Source organism: Notothenia rossii (assembly GCF_949606895.1).
Source record: "Notothenia rossii genome assembly, chromosome: 3".
NCBI classification, from domain to species: Eukaryota; Metazoa; Chordata; class Actinopteri; order Perciformes; family Nototheniidae; genus Notothenia; species Notothenia rossii.
The window spans coordinates 79,641,202-79,652,105 of NC_136901.1; the positions used below are offsets into that span (position 1 = coordinate 79,641,202).

The window sequence follows — 10,904 nt, forward strand, 5'->3', positions numbered from 1 at the left end:
CAACACAGCCCCCAGGTTCATCAGGGCACACAAACCTCTCCACCACGGTAAGGTATTGGTTCTTTAGAGAGGAGGCATGTTGTTCATTTATAAAACATTTTAGATTTACCTAGCAAATCTACTTCATAAATCATGCTGCATTAAGCTCTATCACCAACATCCTGAGAACAGACATGTGTCAACCAATCAGTCTTCACTTTGAAAGGAAGTAGATGCAACAAAGATGTAATTAAATTACATGTAAGTAGGCATATTAGGCTATTATGTGATCATGCCTGCCAAATCACACTCAACTTAGAACCTGAGCTGTATTCTGTTGTCAGCTGATGATGAAAAATTGTTTAAATGAGATTGCGTCAAATAATAATCTAAGATTCGCGTCAGATATTACAATTGTGTGATTATATGAGGAAAGCTGCATAAACGTATCTGAAGAAGTTGAATGTTCAATGGTTGCTGTGAAACAAAAAACATTTCAATTTTGGCAATTTTATCCCTGTCTTTGTGACGATCAAAATAAACAGTTTGAAGTCAAACTTTCTAAACAAGATTCAAATTGACTTGGACTAAAGTGGTGCTCTAACATGTTTCACTTTATGCTCATAAATATTTTTGCTGACGACCTTGCAGACAAATTCTTCAATGAAGGAGTCACATATATGTACTATCAAATAACTATTTATGTATTACACTGCACTGTAATCTTTATTATTGTACTTTATACCTGTATTATTTTACATTCGCTTGTTTTATTTATATTTTGTTGTCTTCTCTTTTCAAACATTATTTTTGAATGTCATTTTATGATGTAATTCCGCCACACTATATCATTATGCTTCTTCATTTTTGTAAAGAACTTTGAATTGCCTTAAATTGAAAGGTGCTATATAAATCAATTTGCCAGTCCTTGCCTGGCCATCATGTCAAATCCAAGTGAAATTAGTAATTTGTGTTAGGACACCAAAGAAATGAAACACTCACTGTCCTGCGTTAAAATATATTGCAATTAATTTACAGTAGCCTGGGAATTAGCAAGGTGAGAAGAGAATGGAACATTTTAAATCAATGATACATTTTTTTATTTTCTGGTAACAAAACATGCATTCAGTTTTCTTCATCACAAAAATAGCTAAATGTTTTTATCTAACGCAGTGGTAGAAATGAACTCCAAACACTTACTTCACATTCATGTTATGAATCAACATCAGTAATCATGATCTATTATTATAAGTTCCAACGAGATTTATTGCCATTATTACCCAGAAGTATAATGTCATTAACTTTTTTCAATTGACCAGATGTAAAATGTTATTGATATACAAATTAATGCACAATATACACAAAATAAAATATGCATAATTGTATGTTCTCAAACTGCCGTGACCCCTCCACACCAGCAGGTGGCGCTGTACCACAGAATACCAGTAATTGTTTAATGCAACAACAAAAAAGGCTTGTTGCTGTTGCTAGCCGGTTGCTAGCCTTCAGTCTAGCAGGTAAGATACTTTGTCATTTTTTGACTGTCATTCTGCATTTTGTATACACTATATTACTAGTTATAGTTCAAATGATAACAACAGTGAATGTTATGGATGATGCGTTCAACAGAGCAGAGTAGGCTCGTTTCAAAGTTAGCTTGTAAGCTAACTGTAGCTATCTCGTTTGTAAATTGCAATGTAAAATGATTTTCTGTCAGCTAAAGCACCCTTTACATAATGTCATTGATATCTACCGATAAGTACAGCAGAACTTAAATACATTTCAGCATGTGTATAATTTCAGCATAATTTCTGTGGTTTGAAACTGCTTTTTCAGTAGAGCTTCGTAACTAGCTGGGTGCGTTTTGATCTCAGCTGTAGTTAACATATTCACATAATGTTAAAGTAATACAGAACATTTCACACACGCTTAACGACACTGCGGTCCACTTAGTACCGCAGACGTGTCCATAGCAAATATATTTATGTCATAGAAAAACCCTACATTACATTTGTTTAACCAAATACTGTTGATTGTGCATATTTGGTCAAACTATGACCGTGGGAAACAAATCTAACCCCGATTTATAGGAACATATCTATTCAAACCTTCTAAACTAAACCAACTTTTTAGTTTTTCACGTGTGAACTGTTTTAAGACTATAACTTCTGAATTGACAAATGTGTTGTAGCAAATAAGAACATCTATAATATAGACTCAATAAGTTCTCTAAATCTTAAGGAACTCTTCTTCATAACAATGTTTTTTCTTCTGTATTTAGGTGCTTTTATAAACAATGGATCAGAAAATTCCTTATGATGACTACCAGCTCCCTGTGGTATTCCTGCCTTCTTATGAAAACCCACCAGCATGGATACCCACACAGGAGGTAAGACACAAATCAATAAAACCTCACTTTCTGCTTTAATCCATCTCTAACTTTGACAGGGAAACATGAACTCTAGGGCCCTTTTTTCTAAAGATTTGAACTGTATATTTTAGTCTTTGTCAGAGTATAAAGTCCCCACTTCATTTAAGTATTCCGTGTGTTACAATCTGTAACCCACATGTGAAGAATCAGGCTCGCATACATACTATGCGCTTTTCTTTTTCTTTGTTTATTTTCAGCGGGTTCAACACCCTGACTACAACAATGAGCTCACCCAGTTCCTGCCTCGTACTGTCGTATTAAAGAAACCTCCCGGAGCACAGCTGGGCTTCAACATCCGAGGGGGCAAGGCCTCACAGCTTGGCATCTTCATTTCCAAGGTGTGTGTTATATGGATTTGATTGGCAATATTAATTGTTGTTCCGCGGTCTAATTGTATCCACATTGTGAGTTTGGATGTCTGTGTTTTTATTGGCAGGTGGTCCCAGACTCAGATGCCCACAGAGCAGGACTGCAAGAGGGAGACCAGGTTCTGTCTGTGAATGAGGTGGATTTCCAAGACATAGAGCACTCAAGAGTAAGTCAGAGCTCTATTTTCATGCTGAGATCCAAACACATTTTAATCAACGTGTTATTTTTATTACCATTACACCATATCTGATACTCCCTTACTGGAGTGTAAGCCTGTTCGAAGACCTTTTGTGCCAGTTAAATATTTCATGTTCTCATTAAAACATGTAACTATTTAGAATAATAAAATGCTTCAATAGATTGGGCCCATGTTGTATTGTTGTCATCATGTTTCCCCAGCTGTTTTCTTTCTAGGAAAAAGCCCTTTTAGTATATTGCATCAAGTTAATTTCTGTTTCCTCTTCAGGCTGTAGAGATTCTGAAGACTGCGCGAGAGATACTGATGAGGGTTCGCTTCTTTCCTTACAGTAAGTCTTACTCTACTAAATCATATCATAGGTGCTCTCCATACTCAAGATTTGACATATGTCATACCTTTTCCTTTTTAAGTCAGTAGTTAGTTGCTTAGTTAGTAATCATATCTCTTGAATTTATTGTTTGTTGTTTTGGGGCGAATGTAAACATTTTTTCCAATGAGATATTGGCACATAGGTTAAAGATATTTTGTGGGCCAGAGTTCTTCTATTCAAGATACCGTGTTGAAAAGGGGAGGCAGAGAGAATGGATTTGAAAGTTTGTTGTCTGAAGTTAACATTGAGAAAAGTAAAGCTGAAGTTGATTACTTTTGGGCAGATTCCAATCCATTTTAAATGCATAACATGATTTGCTTTTATTAGACCCATAGTGTGCTCAAGTGAAGTATGCAGTTTGTTATAGGCCTTAAGAAAAAGTTAGAATTGCTTTCATAGACTACGTAGCTCTAGGATTAAACCTCAAGAATTTGAAGCTTGTTGGCACGATTAGTACCTCCTTCATACTTTAGCTGTGATTTCTAACTGGCTGATCTCGCTGTGTATATTCACAAACAAAAAAAACTGGTTTTGAAATAACTGGATTATATTATACTGGAAGGAAATGATATAATGGCATCCCCTTTAAGTGTTATAACATTTTTCTCTGTGTGTTCTCCTATTACTAGACTACCAAAGGCAGAAGGAGAGGACTGTACATTAGGTGGCAGTAAAGAGAGAGAGTTGTACAGTTGCGTCACCACACGTCACTACCCTCCTCCCACAGACTCTGGCTGTCTCAGCGTCAAGATGTATGACTAACTCCCTCACTCACAGTCCTCACTGTAAGGACAGCATCTACTCTGTTTCCTCCCTCCCCTCCATACCTGCTGCCTCATCTACTGTGATCCAGGATGATTCTCATTCCATCAGGGTGTGTTCACAGGAAGTGAAGCAAGTTTTAGTTCAACCAACATTTCACATAATAAATTATGTATAATGTTTTCCGGTCAAGCATAACATTTATAGACCATGCATAGTTTGATTATCTTTCTCCTCCATCCATATAATCAGGTGTTTTTTTACTGTAGCTTTTTACATACCTCTTAATCAAGTACAGAGTAGTATTTGTGTTTACTGAACACATTTGCATTGGTCACGCTTGTATAAGGTAGAAATGCATATACACTCAGTTGCTTTAGCATGGACAGATAGCTAAAACTATTGCAGTCCTATACATAAAGTTGCTGATAAGTGTCTTCATGAAAGGTGTTTTTGTTTAAGCCATATTGTAAGAATCACTCAAACTAGCTTTGTGGAGCTTTCAAAATAATGTCATGCTCAGTCAGCATCATGTTTCTCACTGGAAAACTGAGTGTAGATCTAGAAAATTACATAACTTGGATTTGAGTATGCACTGACACATAATGGAACAAAGACAGCAGGGCCTTACGTGTTGTAAGAGCAAATGATAGTGCAAGACTTCTGGTAAATATCACTGATCTGAATATCACTGTGAATATCCTGTTAATCCAGTTTTTTTTATATTTAACAAAGTTGAGTAATGAAATATTAAGATGTGTATATATGTATTTCTGTGACTTCTATTGGGGACCCAACTTTACTTGCTCTTTTTTCGTAATTTCATGCATTATGGGTATTTCATAACCTGCTTTGGGCTAAACAATATTGCAATTATTTAATGTATGAACTGTAAACTAGTGTATAATGTTGTTATGATGTATAATTATACATCATAACAACAGACAGAAGACTGTCAGGTACTTTTATCATGTTGTACTATGTTTTTGTAGAAGTGCTTATCAGTAACATCAGCAGAGATAAGATAAGGGTGTAAATGAAATCTCCAGACATTTCAGTTGAATACCTCTGGATGTTTCTCCGGCATGCTTGTAAACATTTAGTACATTAGTTTGTATGCTATACCTGCCTGTTGCATCTCAACTCTTTGTACACTAATACTTTTCACTATAGGATTAGCTTTTGGTTTTCCATCTGATGATCTTAGTTTCCAGCACTACTTTGACATGGTAAATGTAATAAAACGTTTTGAACCCTTGTAGCCTTGTGTTTTTACTTGGAGAGCCTGAACCGGCTAGAAAAGGACCGGTTTGCTCTGGTTCAAGCGGCTAAACTTGTTCTACTATGGAGGATGGTTTCTCTTGAGACTCAATTGTAACCTTACGGGAATTCAGTGAATGGCAGTGGTTATCATAGCACGGTAACCTTGTTAGGTTTATTTGATAAAATAGTCAAGTCCATGTAACACTCCATCAAATATCCTCTGAAGAAAGAGCTAGCTCAGCTTGCAGGGCTTCATTCCAGCATGTTTACTACATCACGATGACTTCTGAGTGCACAAAAAAAACTTCAAGAATACATAAAACAAAACATTTCCAGTCTTTCAGTGTTAGTCAACTGACAAAATGCTAACTTGGTATGAACATTTTACATCAACTGTAACAGATTGCCAATGCATACTTGGGTCTGTTTAACAAAGAATGACATTGCATAAACCTTTGATGGTAAAAGAGAACAAATACAACAAACCTTCAAACAGTCTTCTTGTTACACATGAATGATATAAACGCAGCGTCACTAATCATGTCTAAATAAAATGAACTAATGGTTATTAAATACAATTTTCACATTTAATAAGTGTCTTTTCGTTTGCATTTGGCTAGATAACATTGTGTTTCTGGAAAACAGATAACAGGTTGACGCCCAGAGCTGTGCAACCCTGAACCCTTCACCTTCAAAGGTTTTATGCTGAGCTCATACTGTGATCTGCAACCAGCCTCAATGGGAATAAACTAAATAAAAGTAACCATCAGGCTCTTAATTTTGATCTGATATACAATAAAGAAAAATAATTATTTCCCATCACTCTATTTTCATCACTTACAGTAACTCATCTTATTTCCGTTCCCAGTCACTTGTAAAGGCAAAGTGGAGAACCACACTTCATAGCTTTATTTAAATAGCTTTAAAAAAACAGCTGACAGAGAACCTATTGTAAATGCAGTGCTGTAACTTTGATACATTTAAAACCCTCACACCGCAAATCATTTACAATGTAAAAATATAGTTCTTAAAACTCTAGTTTGCTTAAAACACTGGCGAGATGTTTAGCTTGGATCAACGTAGAACGAGGTGAATGGCAATTTCACTTCTGCCTGGTAAGAAATCTGTAAACACTTTATGCTCATCCCAAAAGGCACGTGGCGTTTGGAAAACCATATCAATATTTGTGAGCCTAAGGGCGACTTCAAAGAGAGTGGGAGGTCCCAAGTCTTATTAAAGTTGTCAGTATATACACACAGTCTGTCCTCCGGTCTCACCCTCTTCGAGCACCCTTCCTCACATCACTTAGATATGGTTTAACTGCTGTCGTCGCACTCCTGAGTGGAGATCTTTGAACTCTCGTCCACGTTTTCTAGCGAGTCTGCTCTCTGTATGGACAGCTCGCCCGGGTCCATCATGGGCAGGACGTTCTGCTCCGGGTACAACCAGGGCTTCTGGGCCGGAGAGTTCTGCCCTTTCCACTGTTGGTAGTTCTGTCCCGCCTCGTGTACACTCCTCATCACCTGCAAGGAGTTGGCAAAGAGAGAATACCATTGTCAGAGGGGTGAGGTCTGAATGTGGGTCATACCACACCTTCATTCTCAGTCAACAAAGCTGAAGATAAACGAGGCGTGTGGCGCAGTGGGTTAGTGCGTTGGTGTTCGGATCAGGGGGTCACAAGTTCCAACCCCACTGCAGTCAGCATGTTGTTGTGTCCCTGGGCAAGACCCCAAATTGCTACTGTAGGGATTGCCCACAGTATTGAGTATGTAAGTCGCTTTGGATAAAAGCGTCTAACAAGTAACGTGTAATGTAAATAAAGCCGGTCAGAAAACACAGTAACAGATTAGGTGGGAAGCAGCTACAGAAAATATTTACAGCTCTGACAATCTACATAAAAGTCAAATGCAACAACTAAAGAAAACATGCATAGTCGATGAATCATTACAATATTAAACAATGAGAAAACTGTTTGCAACAATACTCCAGTCTCTGAGATTTAGGCAAGCACTTTTCCTGACCCCACCAGTCCCAACAGCTACTTTCAAAAACCCTTTCGACCTGCTTGAATGCACTTGCTATCCCTTATTGAATAACCAAAGCCTTTCAAAAATAGTATGATCTTTTAAATGACTAAACAGGTCCTTTTGATATTTAACTCTTGTTTCTTCTCTTGATTTTATACTCCTCTAAAGACATGGAAAGGCATCTATAATTAAGGACTACATTATTTTCATTCTAATTTGGCATGTTGGAACTACTTGGCCAAATGTATGCGTCATTGCCTTTTAATAGTTTTGTCTTTATAAATCACTGTTACTCAGTAAAAAAGGTCAATGGCAACTCCTAACACACACGTTGATACAGTTTGGTCTAAATAGTTTCAAATGGCGGAGGATACGAAACCTGGGGAACGAGTTCTGCCGAGAGAGAGCAACAACTCGAGCTGAGATACTCCTTTGTCAGCAGCCTTACCAGAGCAGGCACTCAAAATGGGTTTCTATGGTTACCATTGTCTTTTAAGACGGAACACACACACACACACACACACACACACACACACACACACACACACACACACACACACACACACACACACACACACACACACACACACACACACACACACACACACACACACACACACACACACACACACACACACACACACACACACACACACACACACACACACACACACACACACACACACACACACACACACACACACACACACACACACACACACACACACACACACACACACACACACACACACACACACACACACACACACACACACACACACACACACACACCTTTGGAAAAAATTGTCTTGTGGACACACGCCCATATACTGATACACTTGTATTTATTGACCTTAGCACCTCCTCGGCTGCTGTTGACTAAAAGTAAAACTTGCTGACGTTGCATTACTTACCCTGGGAGCGAGAACTTTAGAAGCTTGGTTTCCAACCCACTTTGGAAGAGAACCTGGAGATAAGAGATCAACATTTAAATACAGCTCTAAAAATGTTTGGCAAGAATCCGCCATTTGCAAAAATAGTGTTGTCGTTAGTGTCGGTCTTACCTTTGGGGTCAGCTTGTGAAAGGTATATGAAAGTGCAGCTGTTTGGTCCAATGGGCTTGATGAAATATCCTGTGAGGACGGAAATGGCCCTCACAAGGTCACTGCGAGAAGGGTATTTCTGTAATTAAATCAAAACAGTTTGCAGAGAATTTAGAAAAACTACAACTATCCAGTTTTAACTACAAACTCCACTTTCACGATGTTGGTAAAGTTATGCAATGTTGACATGTGACACTATCACCTCAGTTAGGTGTGTGTAGAAGAAGAAAATCAATGCACACAGAACACTATGTCAAAAGGCATGTTGGGAATGTGTGGAGTAGGTGGCATACCGGATGTTTGACTGAGAAGTTAACGATGATGTACTCTTCCTCGGTCACCTTCCAGGAACGCAGGCTCACCACATCTCTGTTCTTTATGGGCTTTGGACACAGCCCTGCAGAAAAATAGACATACAAATCTAGTCATTATGTCTCCCTTCATTAAACTACACAACAAGCCCTTGTTATGACAATAAATACACAGCTGAAACAAGAGGGTGCTCATTGTGCATCCCTGAGGGCTTCAGAAGAAACATGTTAATATAAATGCAAGTTAAAAGGAGATGGTGTAACAATGCACTTGGCTATTTAAATATAATCCTATCTTGCTCATGGGAAAAGAATGTTCATTATGGTGCATATTGCATCTAGAGTGTGCTGCACTTTTATAAAACATAAATACAAATAAAAACAAATATGAATCAGTTCCGATTTTATATCATGCCTTAATATAGCACACTTTTTACATAAAAATCAAACTCTTATTATGCACTTTCCCTTTTCAGTGTGTGTGTAATTTCAATGAACAACAGTTGAAACTGAGTCAGGCCTGAGCTGTGGACTAACAGGTTTGTGGTGCATCACGTTTTAAACAGAGACGGTAAAAGACTGAATAGAAAGGAGTCCTCACATGAGTAATATCCCACATCGGCATTAGTAGAGAGCCGGGCAATGTCAAATGTGTCCAACATGGCGGGGTCCCACTTCTTACGGTACTGGCTATCGTGAAGGACGTCGTACATTGTGGCTGCTGATACATCTTTCATTGTCATTTTACACTGAAACAGACATTACATTAAAGTGTTATACAAATAAACCGCTGTCAATTTAGCACACATCCCAAAGTGACTTCTAAAGTTGGTGGATATTGAACTTACCTTGATTTTGTGAACAGGATTCTTTTTTTGGGAAGTAGACGTTTCGACCCACACTTGTATCCCCTCCTTATCGTACTTGTTGGCCCAATTGTCCGTAGACAGACACTGCTTTTTAAAGTCATCAAACACCGCCTCATCAGGTAAAATAGACATCTTTGAGTATCTTTGTGATAAAACTTTTTCGCTTAAAAAAACCACTTCCTTAGAATGAATGTGACACCTGCTCGGTCCAATGTGTTGGACCCAGTCGACTCGTGAGTAGGTTTAAGTCTGCTGTGGCTCTTAGCCTTTGGCGACACGATTATTATATACGAGCTGATCGCTCTTCAAGTCGAGCAGGATTTTTCAGAGTTGAATTCCTGAGTCATACCTTCAACCACCTCCCGCAGACGTCACAGCACTTCCTGAAGACAGGTGTGTTACGCAGGTAGCGTAAAGGAAAACAAAAGAAGTCCCGCTTTAGACTAATTCACTTTTATAATATTATAGAGCTAATGTAGGTCAAAGTTGATACCAATTAAAATATGAATATAAAAAGAGCAGTGTTGTGTTTTTATTGTCAGAAAGTGTGAAGACAGGCTACATAGCAAGTGGGCTGAACACTGGGCTGCTCAGGGGAGTGGGTTGGTGAGAATTGCTCAGTGTTGATGAGTAGGCCTACCATCACGACTATAAATGTTAAACAATAAACGAACACCAACCAAAAAGGTTAAAAAAATAATAAATTAATCAAGCTTGAACTTATCCTCGTGCCTACTTTTAGCTTTAATATATTTTCAATATTTAGTTCCTCAAACTTCTTTAACATTACTATTAAACATGCATTTTTGTATACTGTACTTGTACTTTTATATTCTTTGTCATATATTGTTCATTATCATATACATTTTTCCATATTATTATTTACGCTGTTATATATTGTTGGTAATATGTTATTATTACACATTTCTTATCTAGATTCATTTCAGATTGTTATACATTGTAGAATAATGCACATATTTTTACATGCTTGTTCCAATAACTTCTCTATTTATTGTATAATAACCTAAGTCCCCCCTCAGGGATCAAATAAGCATTTCTGATTCTGAAATCTTTCTTGGGTATTTCTAGATAAATGGCCGCTTTATTGAAACTACTATTTGCAATACATTCCAGCCTATATCATCCAATTATAATACAAAAACATGTTTGATGTATTTGTATTAAAGTGTAGATTTAGAAAATATTTTCGTTATGTTTGAA

The 10,904-nt window shown here is 37.6% G+C and overlaps 2 protein-coding genes across 2 annotated transcripts; one reads left to right on the plus strand and one right to left on the minus strand.

The window, feature by feature from the left end:
* Positions 1 to 1,366: 1,366 nt before the first annotated feature.
* On the plus strand, positions 1,367 to 5,368 carry pdzd11 (PDZ domain containing 11). The gene is made up of 6 exons (XM_079671954.1): positions 1,367 to 1,496; positions 2,261 to 2,368; positions 2,608 to 2,748; positions 2,847 to 2,945; positions 3,246 to 3,306; positions 3,978 to 5,368. The coding sequence occupies exons 2-6, from the start codon at positions 2,276 to 2,278 to the stop codon at positions 4,010 to 4,012; spliced, it is 429 nt and encodes a 142-aa protein (XP_079528080.1). The 5' UTR covers positions 1,367 to 1,496; positions 2,261 to 2,275; the 3' UTR covers positions 4,013 to 5,368.
* Positions 5,369 to 5,517: 149 nt separating this feature from the next.
* stard14 (START domain containing 14) lies at positions 5,518 to 10,080 on the minus strand. The gene is made up of 6 exons (XM_079671953.1): positions 9,663 to 10,080; positions 9,416 to 9,563; positions 8,797 to 8,900; positions 8,465 to 8,582; positions 8,315 to 8,367; positions 5,518 to 6,896 (listed from the first exon to the last, which is right to left on the minus strand). The coding sequence occupies exons 1-6, from the start codon at positions 9,813 to 9,815 to the stop codon at positions 6,690 to 6,692; spliced, it is 783 nt and encodes a 260-aa protein (XP_079528079.1). The 5' UTR covers positions 9,816 to 10,080; the 3' UTR covers positions 5,518 to 6,689.
* Positions 10,081 to 10,904: the final 824 nt, after the last annotated feature.

Coding starts and splice junctions, on each gene's coding strand:
- stard14 (XM_079671953.1), bottom strand. CDS start 9,815: ATGTCTATTTTACCTGATGAGGCGGTGTTTGATGACTTTAAAAAGCAG. Junction 9,564..9,662: donor ATCCTGTTCACAAAATCAAG/GTAAGTTCAATA, acceptor TGTCTGTTTCAG/TGTAAAATGACAATGAAAGA. Junction 8,901..9,415: donor CGATGTGGGATATTACTCAT/GTGAGGACTCCT, acceptor ATTTTTCTGCAG/GGCTGTGTCCAAAGCCCATA.
- pdzd11 (XM_079671954.1), top strand. CDS start 2,276: ATGGATCAGAAAATTCCTTATGATGACTACCAGCTCCCTGTGGTATTC. Junction 2,749..2,846: donor TTGGCATCTTCATTTCCAAG/GTGTGTGTTATA, acceptor TTTTATTGGCAG/GTGGTCCCAGACTCAGATGC. Junction 3,307..3,977: donor GGTTCGCTTCTTTCCTTACA/GTAAGTCTTACT, acceptor TCCTATTACTAG/ACTACCAAAGGCAGAAGGAG.